General features: G+C 42.8%; 2 protein-coding genes across 3 annotated transcripts; both read left to right on the forward strand.

Moving 5' to 3' along the window:
* Positions 1-484: 484 nt before the first annotated feature.
* Positions 485-13,309, forward strand: ntd5 (ntl-dependent gene 5). 2 transcript variants are annotated; one of them, XM_088410724.1, is made up of 8 exons: positions 485-623; positions 1,788-1,922; positions 3,108-3,299; positions 8,660-8,786; positions 10,019-10,095; positions 10,793-10,975; positions 11,055-11,252; positions 12,541-13,309. In XM_088410724.1, exons 1-8 carry the CDS (start codon positions 527-529, stop codon positions 12,621-12,623), a joined length of 1,092 nt encoding a protein of 363 aa, XP_088266850.1. In that variant the 5' UTR covers positions 485-526; the 3' UTR covers positions 12,624-13,309. The 2 variants fall into 2 exon arrangements, with proteins under 2 accessions (XP_088266850.1, XP_088266849.1); XM_088410723.1 differs by having other exon boundaries at positions 502-623; positions 8,663-8,786.
* A 1,027-nt stretch (positions 13,310-14,336) lies between these two features.
* LOC148426159 (uncharacterized) lies at positions 14,337-21,422 on the forward strand. Its single transcript, XM_088409357.1, has 4 exons — positions 14,337-14,382; positions 14,457-14,625; positions 16,070-17,926; positions 19,137-21,422. Exons 3-4 carry the CDS (start codon positions 16,094-16,096, stop codon positions 19,464-19,466), a joined length of 2,163 nt encoding a protein of 720 aa, XP_088265483.1. The 5' UTR covers positions 14,337-14,382; positions 14,457-14,625; positions 16,070-16,093; the 3' UTR covers positions 19,467-21,422.
* The last annotated feature ends 2,137 nt before the right edge of the window (positions 21,423-23,559 follow it).

Below are 23,559 nucleotides of genomic sequence, written 5' to 3' on the forward strand. Positions count from 1 at the left end.
TATTACTCGGATATTATTGCTGATTCTGGAAGAAAAAAAAAGGAAGCACAAGATGTTAATTAACAGGATTCATTTTATAAATTTGGAAAATTATGCATGACTGCGTCAACTTGATGAATGATTTTAATCCTAATTTAGAGAACTGAACAACACACAAATTCCTATTCCGCATTGCCTTTGTCTGTGAGTAGGTTTACAATTGAAAAAAAGTATTTCCAAACTTTCATCTGGCACTGCATAATTCAAATATAATTCAATTTGCCGTTATTTGTCAACAATATAGCACGCAAATGAATGAAATTGAATTGAATTGACTGTTGTGGCGAAATGGGTGAAAGGTCTTTCTGAGTGGAATTTTTTTGCTTTCTCTCCTCCTTCCCACAGACCAGATGTTTTGCAATCCCCCCCCCCCCCCCCCTCCCCTTTTGTTTTTGATGCCCCCCCCCTCTCCTCCTACTTCTGGTGCACCCCGCAAGCCCTCCCCTGTTCCCTCCAAAGGCCGCGCGCGGGCACATCCCGGGCTCAAATGGTCGCAGGCCTGGATTCAAAGATGGACGGCGCATTTCTTCTCGTGTCCCTCGTGTGCGTGTTGAGCGCGAGCGTGACGGCGCAGACTGCTTCAGGTACAGTAAGCTTTTATATTCTCTCAAAATTCAATCGCTCATAAGCAAAAAATGAAATATTTGATGTGATGGGTGTCTTGCTAAATGTTTAATTACACAAAATGTTGAGTCAATTCTAATTAGGCTTTATTGTAATTAGTATATCATTTTTATGCAAAAAAAAGTGATGCAAAATGCTGTGTTGTATTTCATAATTATGCGTGCACGGTGCAAATGTTCTGTACATTGTGTCTTCATGGTGAATGTAACATGTGATTGCGGCACATGTGTGTTTTGATTTTTGGAGAGGGAAAAAAAAAATGGACTCCACGTGTCGAATATACAGTAGCGTGCACATATGTTTTCGTTCTTGCGCAGCAGTTCCATGCAGGCTGTCTTTTCATTTCCTGCACTTTTCCTCCTACTGTATTGTGTTTGCGGGAAGGTTAGCATGTGATATGATTATAAATGCAAGAAAAAAAAAATCATGGAAATCTAGGCTTTTAAAATAAGTGCTAAAAAGTAACTATATATATATATATATATATATATATATATACATGTGTGTGTGTGTATGTATGAAATCCGTGTGTATAAAAAAAACTCAAAAGTATATATAACAGTATCTATAATAAATAATACAATAAAATAATAATAAAATGAAAGACATCTGTAACTATGATTTTAATGCCCTGATAGAAACTGTATATTTTCAAATTAAGAGCAAATTAATTGCAACATCACGCAACTTTTTCTATTATGAGATAAAAAGTTTGCAAAAAGTTTGTATGCTTTTATTTTGTTTGATTTGGTTCTGCCAATTGTTATTAGTGACAGTAACTCTTTTGATGATCGTGGCGTGTATTTTGATGCGTAGGATTAAGAACACTAAGCCAATCCGAATACGTACGACATGACTCTTGATCATGCAAATGTTCCGGTCCTCAGCTCTTGCACACACACACAGACACACATTTAAACACAGCAAAGACAACCTGGGTGGTAAACATTTGTGCGGCCCACCCACCCTGGATTCGCTCTTTTGTCAAATTGACCACGGAGCACAACAGGCCAAGCAAATCTCCTGGTGGCCCTTGAGGTGTTTGCTCTTTTTACAAGGGGGCCATGAATGAGGACGGGAAAACAAAAGGCCAAATGGCGGGCAACGTAACTGTTTGTCAACAGACTCGTGCCCGAAGAGACTCGTAGGTGACGAGCGACGCAGGACCTGTCCCCGTCCGTGCAAAGCCGACCAAGACTGCGGCAACAAGCGCCAGTGTCTTTGCGACGGACAGTGCGGGCTCAGCTGCGTGGCTCCAGGTAGGTGTGTGTGTGTGGACTTGGTTTTTGCACAGTGGGGACCATGTTTTGGCTTTTACCCTCTTTGTGGGGACCAATTAGGAGGACCCAACAAGTACAGACCTCTCTTGTGGGTCAAGACTTGATTTTAGAGTATAAGTTTGAATTTGGTTGAGGTTAGGATAAGGGTTAGAAAATCTGTTGTGATGGTTTGGGTTAAGTGTTAGGAAATGCATAATCTCAATGGAATGTCCCCATTAGGAGAGAAAAACCGCCGATTGTGTGTGTGTGTGTCTCCGAACTTGTCATTGTGTTTACTTACAGCTGTGTCAACACACTTGCGCCTTTTGTCACTTTGTATCAGAAAAATGATGAAGTGAAATATATACAGTATCCAAAGTATACCACATCAACAAGCATCAGGATTTGGATGGTGCTGTGGGGGTGAGTGTGTGAGTTTTTGGAGTACACATGAGAGTTTTTGGATGAAAGCATGAGAACTTGTGGAGTTGACAAATGTAATTTTAAGGGTGTGTTTCAATGTTTGGAATATGTGGGAGTTTTGCAGTGGATGTGGGAGTTTAGTGGGTGTGTGAGAGAGTTTTTGCTGGAATGTGTGAGATTTGTGGGGTGTGTAAACGTTTTATGCTGTGTGCAAGTGGATTTTTAGTGTGAGAACTATGGTGTATATGGAGGATCTATTTTGGTGTGTGGGGGTGAATGTGCTCAAGGATTTTTGATTATTTTTTGGGGGGCTGAGTGTGTGAGTTTTTGAAATATACATGAGAGTCTTTGCTTGAGAGTGTATGAACTTGATGAGTGAACATTAATTTTAGCTGTGTGTTTCAATGTTTGGAATGTGTGAGAGTTTTGCAGTGAATGTGGGAGTTCACTGGGTGCGTGTGAGAGTTTTTCCTGGAATGTGTGAGTTTTTTGGGGTATGTAAGAGCTTCAGGGTGTGCGCAAGTGGGTTTTCGGTCTGTGAGGATTCATTGTAGTTTGTGGGTGAATGTGAGAGTTTTTCAGACGGGAGAAATGGATCTTTGACGTCTATAGCCGTCATTGGCAGTGAATGGGTTATGTAATGCAATCTCAGAGGAAATGTTAGTCATGTTGTAAATGTACTGCAGGTCAGCGCTTCTGATCATATTTAGAAGAAAAAAAAAACGCCCACATCTGCCCGTTGTGCCCGCCCCCCTCCCGCAGGTCGCACTTGTCCCTGGCCGCTGCCCCCCCGAGAGGACGCGGCGTCTCGCCTCCTCTCCCCCACTCACTCCTTCTCCGCCCTGCTGGAAGTGCGATGCAAGCCGGGTTTGACCTTACCCAGCGGCCTGGATGCCACCATTCGCCGTTGTCAAGGCGACCGTCAGTGGAGTGGCGACGAGCCCGTTTGCGCAGGTGGGCCAAGACAAATTCACCTCCAATGACCCCCCCTTCAACGGGTGAAAGGGGGGCTTCAAATAATACAAATCATCATATTTCATCGCGATTTCCGACGCCACGCTTCAATCAACATGAGTAGCTCATACTTTTTCTATCAGTAGTCAGCCAACCACCAGGGGGCGATCACGTGCTTTGGGCGCCATTAAGTGCCGTCTGGATATATATATAAAAGTGTGGACTTAAAAAAAACGTAAAAATATGTTTTGAAGGCGTTAAACGGGTAAAACTAAAAGGAAAACTGATTTTCCGTTTCTCACTATCTGTGTTTTTTGTACACATAGGAAACGATGCATAACAGGAAACAAAAAAATATCTGAACAACATAACCCGATTCATGACACATTTAAGGTGAAATACGTACATTTACTTTATTATTTTTTTCCTGGAAACAGTCTACTAATACTGTACTTATTTCTCCTAACTTGTTAAATAATTCTGATAGGTAATCATGATTTTAATCTTGATCCAAATACCATTGATTAGCTGTCTATTATTAGGCCACGCCCCTTCCGCACACAAGTAAGAATAACCGCCAGTCAAGTTGGTTTTTTTTTTCTCCTCTAGAGCAGAAGGTGCAAAGATTGACAGTAGCGCCTGCGTTTTGTTGTGAGAGACAAAATAAAGACTCGCACTCATAAACGAAGGCCATTGTGTTTCGCCGGCCTCCTCGTCGCCATAGCGACCACAGCTGCTGCTGGAAAAATATTTTGCAGTCGGCCTTGCGCCTTGATTAAAAACGAGCACACTCGAATACTGCTCACCTCTAAGTATTCATGGAACAATAAGCTTTTTTTCGGGTCCATAGAATCATCAAATTTCATGAGGTAGTGAAGGATAAAAGCTGAAAGCTGATTGGACGGGGGAAAAAAATCATATCCAGTATGCGGGAATGACGAGAATAGACTTATTGGGAATCAATAGTCGTGATAAAACCCGCGGCTGGAGGTCATCCAGACACATAAAAAAAAAGGTCTGACGTGAGATTCGAACACAGAACCTCAGCCTGCGAGGCAACCGCGCGAACCGCTTCTCCGCCGCGTCGCCTTGAATGAATCGTCTTCCAAATACGTTCAACTCCTCCTCGTGCTTAAACGCCTTGGAAAAAGGCTCCACGCTTATTTCTCTTGTCAGCCCGCCAGCTCTCATAAGATGCATTGAAAACAGACACGCTCTCAGATCTTTTCTCGCCACGGGAAGGCCGTGAAATGTGAAATGAGGATAGCATTGTCAGCTCGCCGGGTGCCGCTGAGAGACGACCAGAAGGTAGGTGGGTTTTTAAACGTGTCGGAGCGCCGCTTCGCAATCGCGCGTGTGTGCGCGTGTGTTCTCGGGTTTTTGCTTCATAGTTTCATTATGTGCCTGTAAGGGGATTTACACCCTCTTTATGTACAAAAATGGTCAAAATTTGCTAATAGCATTGCGCTATATATTTATATGTTTGTGAAATTGTAATAGGAATATTTGTTATTTCATAATTAGAGTATATTGACTTTTGAAGACTTTTGCATAACAGGGGGTCCAGGCTAAGCCAATCATGAAAGTCATTGAAAAGCTTGCAATTGTCATAGGTTGGCCCGCTAGCTCTACCTGCTGGTTTTGGGGTGTCAACACAACAATTTCTATTGCGCCCCGTTCATCAGTTGCCGTTGAAAGGACGAATGCAAAAATCGGGGGTAATGCGTGATAAAACATTGTGTTTTCTATATGTCCAAAATGGACAATATTTACAAGTTTGAATGGCAGTAAATGAGCCCGACATGGGCTAAATTTGACACCTATAGGGCGTACCTCTCAACCTCTCGTTTGAAAGTATTTAGGAGGCACTGCAGCGTGACATATTGAAAGTCATCATGTTCTGACAATCGATGCAATATTTTAGCCTCTTAGTATTTTTTGGTATGCCTTTCTTTTGATATCATACATAAAACATCCCTAGTTGGATCAAAACTTCCCCCGGGGGTTAAGTGTTAGGCTTATCTAATTATTTCCGATGGTAGGTTTCGGTTTAAGAAATGCATTCTCAGTGGATGTCCTCGCAAGTATAGCCGTAGAAACGTGTGTGTGTGTGTTCAGATCTGTTTTTGAGGGTCAAGACTTGATTTTAGTCTTTCGCTTAAAATTGGATTTTGGTTGGGGTTAATTGTTAGGGTTAGCCTCTGTGTTGTGATGATTAAAGTTAGTGACTAGGAAATGCATTATGTCAATGAGAAGTCTCCACTATGATAGAAAATACATCTCTTGTGTGTGTGTCTGCGTGTGTGTGCGCGTGCGTGTGTGTTGGAGCTCCTTCATGCCTGCCGAGAGGCTGTGGGCGGCCGATCACTGTCAAAGTGGCACACAGAGATGCGAGAGGAGATGTGTGTGTATTGTGGAGAGGGGATTCATTTGTGTGTGTGTGTGTGTGTGTGTGTGTGTGCGTGTGGGCGGCCAATCACAGTCCACAGAGTCAAAAGAAAAAGAGAGAGCGCTGTGCTGGTCATGCTGCTTGAGGCCTTTCTCTTCCTCGCTCTCCTCTCATCTCCTTCTCCTTCTCATCCTCTTCCATGCGAGAGGCCTCTGATCGGGGCTCCATCCGCAATGGCGCCCAAAAGCGGCGTTCAAGCCGGGGGCGGGGTTGATAAAAAAAAAAACAAACAAATAAAAAGACTTCCATAAACAGTGGTGGGAAGTCAAGGAGTACAATTATTTACTACGGGTTTTTGAACCGTCACGGTGGAATATTTTGAGAACGTGTCCGTCGATTATTTCGTCGAGTAATCGGATACAATTTCAATTAGCGTTATTGTGTTTATCTTTTTCGGGGAAATTTCTGTTTTTGATTTTTCGCGCTTTACTTAGAGAAAGCTTGTGCGGAAAACACAAGGTCAAAATTTCAAAATGTTCAACTCCTTACCTTGGGGAACCACAAAACAAACACAAAACAAAAAAAACACAAAACAAAACAAACTTTTGCAGCATAAAACTATATTCAGTTTTTTTCTGTGTTTTACGCTTCGAAACTGTAAATTTAGAATTTCACATTTGTTTTCGCTGTCAAAATGGTGCTTGTTTCTTAAGTTTTGATTTAGCTCATGAAGTAATTTAGCATTTAGTTACTCAAATCACAATGTTAGCAAAGCTATGCGAAGATGCTGTTTTGATAGCATAAATATTGAGTGCTTTGCTAGCTAATTCTTAACGTGATATTTGTTTACTCCGGATCAAAGTGGTGCTTATTGTGAATTGATTCAAAGTTTTAACTTAGTTTGTTTACAAATTTAGTATTTAACTACTTAGGTCACAATGTTAGCAAAGCAATGGGAACATGCGTTTTTGATGGCATAAAAATTGAGTGCTTTGCTAGCTAATTCTTGACGTGATATTTGTTTACTCCGGATCAAAGTGGTGCTTATTGTGAATTGATTCAAAGTTTTAACTTAGTTTGTCAACAAATTTAGTATTTAACTACTTAGGTCACAATGTTAGCAAAGCTATGCGAACATGCTGTTTTGATAGCATAAAAATTGAGTGCTTTGCTAGCTAATCCTTAACGTGATATTTGTTTATTCCGGATCAAAGTGGTGCTTACTGTGAATTTATTCAAAGTTTTAACTTATTTTGTCAACAAATTTAGTATTTAAGTACTTAGGTCACAATGTTAGCAAAGCTATGGGAACATGCTGTTTTGATAGCATAAAAGTCGAGCGCTTTGCCAGCTAGTTTTTATTTGACATTTGTTTTCTCTGTGAAATTGGTACTTTTCCTAAAATTATTTTCATTTGAACATGCTGTTTTGGTGGCATAAAAGTCGAGCGCTTTGCTAGCTAGTTCTTTAACGTGCCGTTTGTTTTCACTGTCAAAATGGTGCTTGTTTCTCAAGTTATCCGAATTCTTAATTTAGCACATGAACTAATTTAGCATTTAGCTACTCGAAACGACTATGTCAGCAAAGCTATGCAGCATCCTGTTTTGACAGCATAAAAATCGAGTGCTATGCTAGCTAATTCTTAGCGTGACAATTGTTTTCTCCGGATCAAAGTGGTGCTTATTGTGAATTGATTAAAACTTTTGATTTAGTATTTAACTCCTTCAGTCAAAATGTTAGCAACGCTATGGAAACATCTTGTTTTGATAGCATGAATTTTGAGCGCTTGCTAGCTCGTTTTGAACGTGACATTTGTTTTCGCTGTCAAAAGTGGTGCTTGTTGTGAAGTTGCGTTCAATCACTACTTGTACTTTTACCATTCTTTTTATAACACAAGTATCCGTACTTGTATCTCAGTACATAACGCCGGTACTTTAGCCACCTCTGACTATAGCGTCCTTTATTCTCGGTGCATTGATGCAGCGGTTGATACATAAAAAAAAAAAAGATTGAGCCTGTACACCTGCTCCATTGCACTTTTTGTTGCTGCAGCGTGCGTGGGAGGCAGCAAGAGTGAACCGAGCTCCAGGCTCTCATCCGCAGCCAACCACCCTCACCCATAGGTGCCTTTACATTGTTCTAGCAAAAGCCGCCCGCCGTTTGATGGCGCTCCCCCCTGAGCAGAGCCGCGCAGGTTGTTCATATTTTTATTTGCGCTCGAAACTTTTTCCGCTCGAGCTGTTACACAATGAAGGTACTCTCAAGCCGGCGACAGTGGTTTAAATAGAACAAGGAGCGGCATTTATGCGTGACCTTCGACCTGGTTTCTAGTCATTTTCTTCATTTGATACCCCACTGAAACGTTCAGAAGTGGGAAATTAGATTTTGTTGACTGTTTTTCAGTGATTTTTATGTCATAACAATTCGGTTCCATTTTAGGAGATACAAAAAGGCTTTTTATTATTATTTTTGTTCGATTTAATCGTATGCTACTGCCCTTAAACAGAAAAAAAACTATATATTTTGAGGGGGTTGTAGGGAATGTCTAAAATATTTATCATAAGAATTTTCTGATATTTCAAGGATCATTTATTTAGTTTTTTCTTTATCCTATGCATTTAATCATATTTTCGTTGTTCGTGGCCTGGTCCAGTAGGTATTTATTTATTTATTTTTTTATTTATTTTTTTTTAATCCCAACTATTGCTTGTAGGGAATGTATGAAATATTGATTAAATAAATTCATGAATTTATTCATTTATATATATATATATATATATATATATATATATATATATATATATATATATATATATATATATATATATATATATATATATATATATATATATATATATATATATATATATATATAGAGAGAGATATATATATATGTGAATGTAGGCCTCACAGTCATGTCAGGTGAATTGTGGGTCTTGAGCAAGAGCATTGACGCATGCGTTTGTTCCAGAAGCCGCTCTCCCTGGAGCGAGCGCATCCTCCCCGACCTGCCTCCTCCCCCAGGAGGTGACGAGCACCTTCGCCATCGAGGGCTCCGGCGCCGCGGGGACGGCCATCCGCTACAGCTGCCTATCGGGGTGAGTGAGCTTGGGCGGGGGGAGGGTGGGAAGGGGGGGGGAGGCTGGGAGTGTGTATGTGCGCGTGTGTGTAGGCTGCAGCTGCATGTGAACCTGAAGTGCTACGGAGGTGGATGTGGAGGAAGTGACAGAGCGTGAAGAAGCGAAACAAGAAGGGGGAGGGGCGAGGTGTTTGACAGCGAGGGGGTTGACTATTGATGAATGGCGGGGGCCGGGGGGGGGGGGGGGGGGGGGGGGGTAAAAGAACTACCCTAAGGACCACCTTATAACTTTGCAGCCTGTCTTGCTAGCTCAAACACTAACATTTAACTCATTCATAAATAAATATGGGATTTAATGTCTAGGTTCCTAATTGAAAAAAAAAAAACAAATGTAAAAATATGTCTAGCTCAAATGCTAACAGTGATTTAATTCATAAATAGATATGCGATGTGATGTCTAGATTCTAGACATTACATTCTAGACTAGATTTTAGACTCTAGAATCTTCATTTTAAAATTCATCTCCGGGAACCATTTTGAAACGAGTGAGGCCGACCAATAGCAGACCAGCATCTCCGCCATGTGACGACAACAGAAAATAAGTGTAATTAGCTAAAAACGCCTGCAGATGGAGATGAAACAACACAAATACAGCCAACCCCCTGGGGTCATGACAGTTGTTTTTTGTCACAAAGATGGAAAAATACCGTAATGCGAAAAAACCCAGTATTCCACTTCGTAATGTGAAAAAAAAAAAAAACGTAAGCCAGGGACGCTGTAACACGGGGGTCCACTGTATGTATTGGAGGTATAAATCGTACAAGCAAAACATCACTATTAATCATAAAACAATGACATCCCTATTAATCACAAAACAATTCAAGAAATTCAGCTAGTTTTTATACTTTACGTGACAAGATCATCACGCGGGCCGGATTAAACCCGTTCGCGGTCCGGAACCGGCCGGCGGGCCCTATATTTGACACCCAATTCAAATGATGCTCGGGGCTCCCTCCATTGACTTCAACGGGTGATGATTACAAGCTCAAGTTGAATGGAGTCCTTTTCACACTGACTCATCCGCAACGGCAAGATGAGTGGAGATGTGAGCCAGACACAAATGAAACGAATCATTCACACCTTTGTTGTTGTTGCTTTTTTTTCCCCCTCCTTCATGCAAAACAGCATCTTTCGCCGTCTCCGCTGTCACATGTCACTCACTCGCCATCTGCTGTCTCTTTTCCTGCACAGGGCCGACATTGTGGGAAGCAGTGAGAATTTTTGTCAGGAAAATCAAACCTGGCAGTATCCGCACCCCGTCTGCAAAAGTAAGTGAGAAATCCGCGCCCACACCTGTAATGTTTGTTTTGTTTTCACCTTTATTTCCTCTCCCACACGCGCTGGCTGGCTCGTTGACATAATGAGTCGATAATTAAGGCTCTGGATTTGCAAAGTCGTGTATTTTCAACGTTATGGAAAAAGTTAGCGTTCAGGAGGAATTAGTCAATTTCGCAGTGCTTTACTGCCATCTAGTGGTGGATTATGACACCACTGAAGAGCTACGCGAAAATAATGCTCACTTTGATTGACGTGGTGACAACGTTTTATTATTATTATCATTAGTATTAATACTGTCATTATTATTATTATTATTATTATTATTATTATTATTATTATTATTGTTATTGTTATTATTATTATTATTATTATTATTATTATTATTATTATTATTATTATTATTATTATTTTGATTTTCGGGTAGTTACAGTATTTTTATGATTTTTTTTTTTTAACCATTATCATTATCAAGCGGAAGTCACGTCAAGTGAGATGGATTAAAGACTTACATGGCAACACTGAAGCTAAAATCTGATTGGTTTAAAAAATAAAAAAACGAATATCTGGATGCATGTAGCGAATAGAAATAAAAATAAAGTATATCAACTACTAAAATATATTTTGATCGAATAAATATGACATTTTATATCATGACAAACCAAAATATTCTTTGTGCGCACGGGTCAGAGGTACACTGCGAGCCCCCTCGCGAGGTGGCGCAGGGCTACGTGGTGGCTGTCCAGAAGACGGAGTACGAGGTGGGCTTTGACATCCACTACCTCTGTAAGAAGAACTTCCGCCTGGACGGACCCCAGAAGGTCACCTGTTTGGCTAACGGCAGCTGGAGCGCGGCGCCCCCATCCTGCAGAGGTGGGGGACACGGGCGGGTGTCCCGTACCGTTACACATCTGGCGAACCGTGGAAGAACTATCTTTTTTTTTTTTCCCAGCTCGCTGTCTCATCCCCGCCGAGAGGAGCCGCGTGATGATTGACGGCGTGAAACGTTGGCCTTTTGACATCACCGACGCCATGGTCCCTCATGGAGAGAACGTGACCTTCTTCTGCAAACACCCTCACAAGCAGTGCAACTTCATCGCTGCGCAGACATGTTTCGATGGCAAGCTGCAGCCGCCGGCCTGCTACCTCGGTAGGGCGGTCAACGTTTATCTCACATGCGTCTCACACGCATCTCACACACATTTCGCTTCTCACGTGATTTTTATGCTTATCTCGCACAATATCTTGCAGATCTTGTATGCGTTTTGTGAACATCTAAATCACACCTCTATGCATTTCACACTCATACCTCACGGACATCTCATACCTAATTCACAGGCATCTAATGCGCATCTCACACTCCCATGCAAATCTCAGATGCATCACATGCACATCTCACACACACCTCACATATCATGCAAATATCTTGCACACCTCATGCACATCTCTATGCATCTCGCACAGATATCTCATGACCATCTCATACCTAATTCACAGGCATCTCATGCAAATCTCAGATGCATCACATGCACATCTCACACACACCTCATATCTCATGCACATCTCATGCAAATCTCAGATGCATCACATGCACATCTCACACACACCTCACATATCATGCAAATATCTTGCACACCTCATGCACATCTCTATGCATCTCACTCTGATATCTCATGACCATCTCATACCTAATTCACAGGCATCTCTTGCAAATCTCAGATGCATCACATGCACATCTCACACATACCTCACATCTCATGCAAATCTCATGCATATCTCACATGGATCTCATGCACATCTAACACACATCTCATGGAAAAGTATGCTTACATCTTGTGAAAAATCTCATGCGCGTCACACTCACATCTCACGCGAATCTCATGCTTATCTCACACAGATCTTATGCAAATCTCAGAAACATCTCATGCATTTCAATGCAATCTCAATGCATTTCATGTGCATTTCAATCACACCTCATGCATATCTCCCATTCAGCTCACAGTCATATCTCACGCACATCTCACACACATCTCATACTTATCTCACAGTCATCTCATGTGGATCTCACACCCATCCCATGCAAATCTCATGAAAATCTCACATGCATCTCACACACCTCGCACTCACATCTCATGAAAATCTCATGCACATCTCATGCAAATTTCACGCATCCCTTATGCACATCTCATGTAAATCTCATGCAGATCTCAGACTCACATCTTGCACGATATCAGGCACATCTCACACTCATCTCATGCAAATTTCATGCTTATCTCACACACATCTTAAACAAATCTCATGCACACACCCCATGAATCTCACACTTGCATCTCATGCATATCGAAAGCACATCTCACACACTTTTGTTCTCACCTGAGGTTCGCTTGTTGACAACCGGAGGCTGCTGCTGTATTTACGAGCCTCTCTTTGATTTTCAGAGCCCACATGGCTGCAGTATAAACTTTTCCCCCACCGTCTGGTGTCCGAGATCGAAGCGTGCGACGACACAGAGACCTTCTGACCTCGCCGCGCATTTGTGACACGCTGTAATGCTGTCGACGCCTCCTGTTGGCCAGACTGCCTGATCTGAGTCTTCTGGTGCATGGTTGGAACCCTGAATATTGGTACCCCTTTTCCAAAAAAAAAAAAACCCACACTTTTTGTAGTATTTCTTAAAATAGTCATTTTGTTTTGACAGTAGAACATAAAACATTAAACAAGTATATTTAAGAATCATAAAAGAAATCCAAAACAGTAAAATGACAACAGACCAAAAAAAAGTAGTGCTTTGGCGCCTTCCTGAGGCCAACAAACTGTAGGAGTGAAAGGGGAAGCTTTTGTTCAGCAGGCTTATTTAAAAAGTCGCGCCTCGGCGCCATTTCTTTGGACCTTGTTGACAATGTTCACTTAGGGGGCGGAGCTTCTACGAGACAGGCCAAAGTCTATGTTGTAGAAAAGTAGTGCTTTGCTGCTTCTGGTTTCTCTTGGCGATTATAAAGCGTCAAAGCTGTATTTTCGCGGCAAATGCTAACAAAGTGTCCACTGAGCACTGCGCTATGCTATATCATATTGTTATTATTCATTTTTTTGCGATGCTAGCTACACGCTAGCCCTTCTTTTTCTTCTTCACTCCACATGACGCATCAAGTCCTGGAACTTGTAAGTTTTTTATTGATTTTAGTGATTGGAAATAAAATCAACAGCGTATTGTTGGCTCCAGACTTTTTTTTTTTAACTTAGTTTTACTTTGTTAGCATGTATATTGTTTATATATATTATTGCATATGTGTATTGTTTGTATTATTGAATTGTAAACGAAACACAAATAACCAGATACATTTCTAAGTAATAATAAAATGAAAAGTGAAATGCAATACAGTATAACTTTGAGATAAAGACATCAATTGATCAAACATACAATAATAATAATAACAATAAAAAAACATGAACTACATCAAGAAATCCATTCATTTTCTGTAGCCGCTTGTCCTCACTCGGGTCGCTGGCCAGCCGGGGCCTTCAGGCAGTAGCTGGGGGGCACCCTGGACTGGTTGACAGCCAATCACAGGGCACATGTGGCCGAACAACCACTCACGCACCCCATCTCACTGAAAGACTATTTAGAGACCAGCCGTGTATGTTTCTGGCATATGGGAGGAAACCAGAGTGTCCGGAGAGAACCCACGCGGGCACGGGGAGAACATCCAAACTCCACACAGAGTCTCTTAACTGTGAGGCAGACGTGCTGACCCACCGTGTTGACTAGAAGTCACTCATAAAATTACAAATAAAATGTCGTGTGATGAACACAATCAATATCCATTTCCCGGATCAAAAGTATCGGCGGTATCAGTACTTGGTATCGGTGAACACTCAAGCGGTCGATGCGGTCTGCAACCAAGCGCGACTGAAAACATCCCTAATATAAAGCTATATTCTGTAGCGGGTGGTGAGCGTCCCGACTATACAGTAGATCTGAAGCAGGCATATCTCATGCAGTAGAGTACCGGAAGTGCGAGTCCACACTTGAGCCGGCTGTCACGAGACTTGATCCAAAGCGTTTCCATCCTCTCCGGTGATGGCGGGGAGGCTGCAGGCTGCGGGTTCCACGGCAGCCCAAATGCCTAATAGGCTGAGCACGGGCGCTGCTCGGACCCGGTAGGCTGCTCCGCCATAGCAACTCCCCCTGACCCCTCCCCCCCTCCCTCCCTCGGCCAGCATCACCCTGCCTTGCGCACGGCTCAGACATATTTGGTCCTCCGGAAGCGTGCGCGGCTCGGGTAAGCCAGTCCCTTCCTTAGCTCGGCGGCTGCAAAATGGGTGGAGCACACTTTCAATTTTCCTTTCATTTTAGGTCCAGATTCCAAAAATGCATTGAGAAAGCGTCGATGGAGCCGAGAGGGCGGGGGGAGAGGCCGTAAAGTTTGTCCTGCTCGCGCTCGGACCCTCGCCTTCGAAAATGGCTGGCTGGAGGTTCGAGGAGGAAGCGGCGGCGGCGCCTTCCCTTCCCGCACGCTTCATCTGTAAATATGAACACCCCCTCCCCCCCGCGTGCATGCTTGTGCTTCAGGGTGCCGGCCGGCGATGTCGCGGGTTCGAACCCGCGTCGTCACGGCGCAATGACAGCTCGCACCCTGGACTGTGCGTAATGGCGTCCCGCTGTTCGCTCGGCTCGTTTTCTCCTCGCGCCGTCGCGACACGACCGCGTTTTTTTTTTTTTTAATATAGAATCATAATCGTTCCCCGCTGTGTGTTTCGATGAGGAAGTAGGAAGAGGCGACGCGCGCCGTGCTTCGGATACACCCACACACGAGACCTATGTTTTTTTTTTTTTTTTTTCGAGGCGTTTCATAATTTAACAGAGTGTCCGCGAACGTCGCATTTTGATAGGACGTGTTTGGCCAGGTCACGTGACAGGCTCATTAGCATCTCGCTCACTTCACTTGACCCACATACGCGGATCCTCGCTTTACGACGTAATTCCGTTCCTGCGGCGCCCACGTAAATCGGAGCGACCTTTATCATATCAATAAGTCATAAATGGGTGCAACCCAATAGAATGGACTTACATGGTGTAATTTTCAATTTTTTGTTGCTTTTTTTGGTCCATTGTACACAAAGACGTTTTGAGGTTGAAATCTCGTTTTTTTTCCTATTAATTTTTTAACGCCATATCTCCGGAAAACCCCATTTTCAGAAAAACGCCAAACAAAATTTTCTTAATATTCACTTTCATCCTGTATTTCTTGCTTCAGAACTGTGAAATTTGCGTTTCCACCAAGCGCCCCCTCCTATTGGCCGGGATGCTGTTACGTGACTAAAAATTAAACCATTACACCAATAATAACTTAAAAAAGGGCAGCAAATTGATATGGTCAAATGTAGTTTGACACTTGGCAGTAATTTTTTAATATTTGGTTAATAATTAATTTGATCACTTTTTTTGTACAATATAATACTTTTAAAATGCATCTTTCTACAGGAAATTGCCTGTGTTCAAAACTCCAATAACGACCAATCATGGCTCAATTTTTGATCATGTGACATTCATAAACCAAAGCGAGATTAATTGGTCGTTACCTGAGCCTTCAGCACATTTGATCTTTTTCAGTGGACGTCTGAAAATGTTTTTAAATTAATTATTGTATGCAAAAATAATGTAGTTATCAAACTAGCCCATTCAATCCCAAAGACGTAATTTTACGTTTTTAAGAGTGCAGACGTTCAGTCCCGGGTACTCATTTATTTATTTTCAATTATTTTCAAGTGTCAGGCTAAAGGATGGAGTTAATTTGATTTAGTGCCTGACTCTCTTGCCTAGCGCGATGCCGACGCAGTTGTGAAGTCATTTTGAGATTAATTTTTTGTATGAAATATACTCCATCGTATTTCTTGATAACATTGAGTGCAGCAGTAACTGAGCTTACCTTTCCCTTTTGTGCCTTTTTCCCGCTCCTCAAATTCAAGATGTCTAAATGGGTATGACCCAAAATGGATGGTCAGCTGGCTACGGTCCTGTCAGGAGGCGGGCTCGAGGTCCAAAACGGCAGCCCGTGCGCAGAATCGTCCGCGCTGCTGAACGCGGAGCCAAAGAGGGACGCACAGGGGCCAGATTTGGACGCTACCGGGTTAGGAAGCCTCCCATCGCGCCCCGTCAACAAGGATGCGCTGTCAATCAACAGGATAAAGCCAGTGGTAGGCGGGGCTTGCGAGCCCGCCCCCCAGGATACGAGAGAGACTTATGGGTCGAGGCAGCCAATCAGAAACCAAATTGTGGTTCCCCCTCTGTGCCAGACGCCCGGCGCCGACTCCAACGCCAGCCCCACCAAAGACTTCGGTAGTGCACGAAAAACAAACCAAATATCTATCGTCGAAACCAAGGACCATGAAGTAGAGCTCACGGCAGGGACGCACGCTAGCGATGACGTTTTGGACTCAAAGAGCACCCAAGCGGAACATCTAAAAGGAACCCATATAGCCTGTGGCGTTTTATCGCCGGAGAAAGAAAAATCCGAGAGTCCAGTGGAAGACTCTCCGGAGGACTCGGCCTGGGCCGAGGAGCAGAGCGAGCCGCTGGACTTGAGCCTCCCCAAGAAAAGGGAGCTCCGAGACCCGAGACACGGGCGCCTTCTGGACGGGTGCGAAAGCCTGCTGATCATGGAGGTGGACGAATACGAGGGCGAGGGAGATCGGGATGTGGTGGAGGAGGATGAAGATGGAATCGCCTCCTTTTATCCCGCCCCCGTCTTTTCCCGGGACCTTCTTCTCATAGATGACCAGGGGATACCGTATACCCTCAGCCCAGACGGACTCAGGGTGCCGCAAGTGGACGTCACCGCCTCCAGGAGCCCGGTCGAGAACGAAGGGCCCTCGCGGTCGCCCGCATCCGAAGGTTCCGACCCCAGCCAAAGTTTGGCCGACGCGCTAAATGCACCTTCCGGTGACGTGAAGCCCACCCGGCTATCGGAGTCACCGTCCCTGACTCAACAGATCTTCAGCGGTTTGGATGCAAACCCCAGCGAGGACTCCGGACTACCCATCCCCAACCGACCGATCCAGATCCTTACCACGCCTTCATCCAGCGCTCCCATCCTGCTCCCCTCTGCTCCACTGAGTCTTTCTCTTCCTCTGTCCGTCCCCGCAAACGCTGCCGGCGCTTCAGGCCCGATGTTCCTCCTCCTTTCCTCCGGTGACTCTACCTCCACCCCAATCGCCATCCTGAACCCCTCAACCGGTCAGCTGTCCCAGATCTCCCTTCCTCTAGCTTCCGGTAACACCTTGTCTCACCCCGTCATCGGATTGGGCCTGAACAACCCTCCGGTCGTCCTATCGGGGGGATCCGGCGGCGTCCTCGCCTCTAGTCTGGCCCCGTCTTCACTCATTCCTCCTCACGCGGACTCCTCCGTTGGAACCGAAGCCATACCTGCCGAGCAGGTCTCGACCGAGAGCGATAAGCCATCACCCCAAACGGTAGCCGCCGCCACTTTGACGCGTGACCCCTCAGAAAGCCAACCGCTGGACCCCGCTCCCCCGACGGACTCCGAACGTTTACCCCTGGACGACCACATGTATTTCTCCACTGCCGCCGCTCCTCCGTCGCCGCCCAAACTGGAGCCCCTGGATCCCCTGGATCCACTGGACCCCCTTTCTCCCACGGATTCACCCAACGACCCTTTTGCCCGGCGGGTGCTCTACTGTCAGCTGTGCCCACGGATCTTCTTTTACCTCTCTGACCTGGAACGCCACGCCATCACGCACTCACAGAAGAAGCCTCACGTTTGCCAGCAGTGCGGCAAAGCCTTCAAGCGCTCCAGCCATCTGCAGGTCAGTGCTGAGCGAACGTGGCCACAAATCAGGAACCGTGACGTTCGGGCCTGGATTCAAGCCATGCGTTTCCCTGCTTCAGCCCAAAAAAACACATCTGATCATAAAACTTGCTAGTTTTACAGGCGATAAACCTGCTAGCTTAAATGTTAGCTGATGACAAACCTGCTAATTCAAGCCCTGGGGTCAAAACTAGCTAGCTTAATGCTAATGTATAATGGACTTGACTAGAAAAACACCTGTGCTGTGCATGAGAAAAATCTGATTTGAAACAGAGCTCAGTGCCTGATTTATTAAACTTTCATACTACACTTGTCATGTTAGCTTGAGGCAATTTTTTATTCCTTTTATTCCACAACTTCAGAAGATAGAATGTGTAACGTCATTATGTATCTTTTTTTTCTGTCACGTCTGCCGGAAAATTGCCTCAACAGTGACAATGCACATTTGTATAAATAACAAAATAACACAATTTAGCAAGGAGTTGCCTCGGGTTCCAATTAATTTGCTCTCAATTTGAAAATGTAAATGCACTGTTGCTGTCAGGCCGTAAAAAGTGTTCAATTAGATTTGCTGATACATGCAGGAACCATGTTAAAATCTAGCATGGCTTTCCGTATGTCCAGGGTAACTTGCACCCCCTTTTCATAATCACAGATCCATCATAAAAATTATGCAAAGCAAATGCAAGGCAATTGTACAATATGATAGGGTGAAAACTATGGTTCTCACACAGAACATGCTAGCTAAGGGACTAAAATTGTAACTTATCAAGCTCTAACTTGACGTTTTGTCTGTAAACAAAGGAAAAAGAAAGCGCTAACTAGCAAACATAATGGCTAGCAAACATAGTCGCTAGCAATAGCTTTTGGCAGAACATCGAACTTGCTAAGCTAAGAGACCACACTGCAAGAATGTGCGTTCAAATATTTAAACTCTTAAAAGTCAACAAATCGGTAGTAGTGATTTCCGTTTCACTGTTAAACGAATTCAACACCCTTTTGTTAGCTTTTAGCATTAGCATATCAACCACCCCTCTGAATTGTTGTTTTCCTCCGTTGCTTTACAAGCATAAGAATAAATTCTGACACAGGCTCAAGAATGAAAAATATTATATAGTAAATCTAGCTTTAGCTTTGATGTTTATACCGAATGGCGGTGTATTTTATTTTGGATACAAATATTTCTCCTCCTTTTTTCGCTCCACCAGAGACACAAGCACATCCACACGGGTCAGAGGAACTTCGTGTGTCCCATCTGTGCCAAACGCTTCAGGGAGGCCGGCGAGCTCCAGCGCCACCAACGGGTTCACACGGGGGAGAAACCCTACCAGTGCCAACTTTGCCACACGCGTTTCGCCGAGCGCAACACGCTACGACGCCACACCAAGCGCAAGCATCCCTTCCACCAAGTGGCCGTGGAAATGCTCAACGATCGCGGCGGCGGCGGCGCTCGGCACCAGGAAGAAGAGGAGCCTGCCGAATGGTACAGCTCCACCGTGTCTCATCTCCAAAACTCTGATTCCGAAACGGAGACTTAAAATGTCCCAAACGTACGACGGCGACGGGAGCACTTGCAATATTTATATTTATGTTTTGAAAACTTTTATTTATATGAACGTGTGCTATATTAACATTGCATTTAAAGACCCTGTAAAGTGAATTTAGAAATTCGTTCGTTATACTTAGTTGCTGACAACGGCGAAGATTTAAAGAAAAAAAAATTATACCACCTTTGTTTGTCCCAGTAATTATCCAGCGCTGTTGTGACATGCAGTTAGCCAGCTAGCTAACTGCTTCAGAGTGCCTCATTGTTAACCATGAGTGTGTGGATGACACAAAGAGAAAGCAGAAGAGCGATTTTTTTTTTTTGTGTATGTGTCTCAGTAGTAGTCGTTAAGGCTCATAATTATCTGGCACTATTGTGACATGTGGTTTGCTAGCTAGCCAGCTAGCTAACTGTGAGAGTGCCTCATCGTTAACCATGAGTGTGTGTATGAGACAAAGAGAAAGCAGAAGAGCAATTTTTTTGTGTATGTGTCTCAGTAGTAGTCGTTAAGGCTCATAATTATCTGGCACTATTGTGACATGTGGTTTGCTAGCTAGCCAGCTAGCTAACTGTGAGAGTGCCTCATCGTTAACCATGAGTGTGTGTATGACACAAAGAGAAAGCAGAAGAGCGATTTTTTTTTTTTTTTGTGTATGTGTCTCAGTAGTAGTTGTTGAGGCTCATAACTATCTGGCACTATTGTGACATGTGGTTTGCTAGCTAGCCAGCTAGCTAACTGTGAGAGTGCCTCATCGTTAACCATGAGTGTGTGGATGAGACAAAGAGAAAGCAAAAGAGTGAGGTTTTTTTTTTGTGTCTCAGTAGTAGTCATGGAGGCTCATAGTTATCTGGCACTATTGTGACATGCAGTCTGCTAGCTAACCAGCTTGCTAGCCAGCTATTTAACAGCTCCATTGTGCCTCATTGTTGACCACAAGCATGCGAATGACACAAATAGAAAGCAGAAGGGCAAGTTTACATTTTTTTTTTTTTAAATTTGTGTTTCAGCAATTATCCAGCACTATTGCGACATGCGTTTAGCTAGCTAGCTACTTTAGAGCGCCTCATTGTTGACCATGAGTGTGCGTCTGACACAAAGAGAAGGCAGAAGAGCAAGGTATTCTTTTTTATTTGTGTCTCAGTAGTTATCTGGCGCTATTGTCACATGCTGTTTGCTCGCTAGCTAACTGCTCCAGAGTGCCTCATTGTTGACCATATCTGAGTGTGCGCACCACACAAAGACGAGGCGAAAGATACATTATTTTTCTTTAATTCCGACATGATAGCTCGTGTATGAAGAAGGTTTTGCACCATCACGACTGATTTACAGCGCCTTGTTGTTGCAACGTTTGTATGTATTTTGATTGACGGCTAACGCTTAAATTGGGATGTTTCCAGCCCATTCAACACAGAATTTGTGAGCGGAGGCAACGGCTTGATTTTTCATGATTTTGAAGCCCTTTTTCCATATACCTGGCCAATTATTTACTCCCTCCGATTTTGTAGGATTGTTATCCTCAATCCTTTCACTTTACAGGGACTTTAATAGCCAACAAATACGTTTATCATTACATTATTTTTGGCTGATTTTCACAGCTCAATATGGAAGGCGTGATTTTTGTCGTAAATTGACACAAAGGACTTTTCCAAGAAAATGCATTCCCACACAATCGACGACGCGACCTTGAAGTGCTTCAAAGTAACCGAAACAATTCTCAGTGTCTCCTTGCGTTCAACGAGGAGAGCTGCACTACCTTGTAGTGAAATCTATATTTCTTAATAGAACAGAAACACTGTGAGGCATTTGCACTTGTTTAATTTAGCACAAGATTCACTTTTTTTACATAGTGAATTTAAAACAAAAAAGACAGAGCTTTCTATACCTTTTGTTGCCTGTTGATTTGATGTATTTAATACATATATTTCAAGACCAAATGAGTTATTCTGACACATACAATATATATATATAATATATATATATATATATATATATATATATTCACATTTTGTTTATTTGTGGAATATATTCAATTGTATTTAATACAGTTTGACAACTTGCAACTTTGTCTTGGTTTATTTATTTTGCTCATTTCGACAAAGGGGCGGCACTACATGGTGGACAGGGTTAACTGTTCTCTACCGCCACCTACTGTCTTGAGGTGATACATGAGTCAACAAAGAATTTTCTGTTTGCTGACATAGTTTGACCGCCACACAATAGAATGTTGCAAACATCGCAGGAAAACCTGTGTCAGAAATTCTATTAAAACGCATCTAAAAAATTATAATTATAATGGTCTTATATGGTCCAAAATTTGGACAATTATTCTTTTGGTAGACAAAATCTTGCAATATTCAAAAAAGATGCTTGTGTCATTGTCTAAAAGAAATCAGCATCTATCAGCACATGCTTTTTAATACAGCGATGGAAAGAGTACATTTTCAAATTCAGAGCAAATTAACTGGAACAGGAAGCAACTTATTATTTTTTTATTTAATGCAAAGGCAATTTCCCAGCAATTCTTTTCGCTAAAAGAAAAAAAAAAAGATTCTTGGGTACACCATTTATAAAACGTTGCTTCGATTGCTTCTGTGTATAACATTCCTCTTTTTCTTTTGGGTCCTCTCCATTCAGTCAGTCCACAGAGGCCCCTCAAAAGCCGCACAGCTCCGAATAGTTATTAAATACATTTTTTTATTGCTCAAATGACCCCACTTGGTCCTTGCGGCTGTCCCATCTCGAGGAAGGCGTTAAGCTTGGCTTTATTATACCTCGGCAAATAGACTTTATTGAGGGGCATGGGAAGGAGAGGCAAGTGTGTGCGTGTGTGCACATACTAGAGCAAAGGTTATAACAAGCTCTGATCATATATTGTGCTTGTGTGTGCGTAAAAAAATTAAGATTTAATTCAATCTGTACCCAATTTGCCGGCTCAGTTATCACAACATGACTGTGACATCTACATCACTGTGATTTATGTTATATAATTAAAAAAAAAAAGATTCCCTTTGGCCAACTTAGTGTAATCATAACAATAAAAACAACAGTTTTTATAGTAAGAGTTACATTTCTGGTCCTGAAGCAACTTTCACTGTTAGGTGGATGATAGTAATAATAATAATAATAATAATAATAATAATAATAGTTTTGCTCTGATGCAGATTGACTATTTTGTTGCAGTGTAGCGCCAACTACTGCTGAGGAGGACTCTCTCCATGTTAGACTATGTTTAGCTTAGGTATTGAGGTCAGTAACAGCACTGATACCATGTATCGATACTTTACTATCCCTGACATTAATAGGTAGGTGACTTCACTTACCAATAATTATAATAATAATGATAATAAGGATGCTCAAAACCACTTCTTTTAGACCGATACCAGTACGAGTACTCAACTCTTCAGTGGACACTCATATTGATACAATGTAGCAATACCTTTTGTACATTTTTCTTGTGTGCTCCATTTTTCTTTTGTTCTTTTTTATTGTGTGCTTCTTTTTACTTGTGTGATTCTTTTTATGTGCTCCTTGTTACATGCTTTTTTGCATGCTTCTTTTTTTAGCTTCATTTTTCATGCTCCTTTTCTTGTGTGCTTTTATTTTTGCATGCTGCTTTTCTTGTGTGCTCTTTTTTCTTGTTTTTTTCTGTCTTTTTTTTGTACTACATGCATTTTGTGTGCTATTTGTATTGTGTGCTTCATTTTTGCGTGCTGTTTTGTTATTGGGTGCCTCTCTCTTGCATGGTGATTTGTTTTCTGTTTGTGATTACACTTTTTAATTTAATTTTTGTTCATTTTTATGTTTGTGTGATTTGCACTTCGGGGCCACCGTAGGAAGTGAATCAGATACTTTACGCTGCCGAGCCGTTGAAAAATGCCGCCGAGCAGCGTTTTGAACGACTGTCTCGCTGTTTTCGCAATTCGAGACCCTTGTGATCCAATCTGTTCCTTGACATAATCGCCGTTTATCGTCTCCGCTGGAACAAAAACAATTTGTCCAATTTGTAGGCCCCCGAGAGCCGAAAATTCAAGGGGATTGGATTGCATGTAAATGCAGTGCTCATTTTGGCCACGTGAGGGCGCGC

The sequence above is a fragment of the Hippichthys cyanospilos genome, chromosome 3 (assembly GCF_059441005.1).
Source record: "Hippichthys cyanospilos isolate Australia breed blue-spotted pipefish chromosome 3, RoL_Hcya_1.0, whole genome shotgun sequence".
NCBI classification, from domain to species: domain Eukaryota; kingdom Metazoa; phylum Chordata; class Actinopteri; order Syngnathiformes; family Syngnathidae; genus Hippichthys; species Hippichthys cyanospilos.

What these genes read in the sequence shown, in the direction of transcription:
- ntd5 (XM_088410724.1), top strand. Translation starts at nt 527, where the DNA reads ATGGTCGCAGGCCTGGATTCAAAGATGGACGGCGCATTTCTTCTCGTG. An exon ending in GACGGCGCAGACTGCTTCAG is followed by an intron (nt 624 to 1,787) that starts GTACAGTAAGCT and finishes GTTTGTCAACAG; the next exon opens with ACTCGTGCCCGAAGAGACTC. An exon ending in GGCGCCCCCATCCTGCAGAG is followed by an intron (nt 10,976 to 11,054) that starts GTGGGGGACACG and finishes TTTTTTTCCCAG; the next exon opens with CTCGCTGTCTCATCCCCGCC.
- LOC148426159 (XM_088409357.1), top strand. Translation starts at nt 16,094, where the DNA reads ATGGATGGTCAGCTGGCTACGGTCCTGTCAGGAGGCGGGCTCGAGGTC. An exon ending in AGCGCTCCAGCCATCTGCAG is followed by an intron (nt 17,927 to 19,136) that starts GTCAGTGCTGAG and finishes TCGCTCCACCAG; the next exon opens with AGACACAAGCACATCCACAC.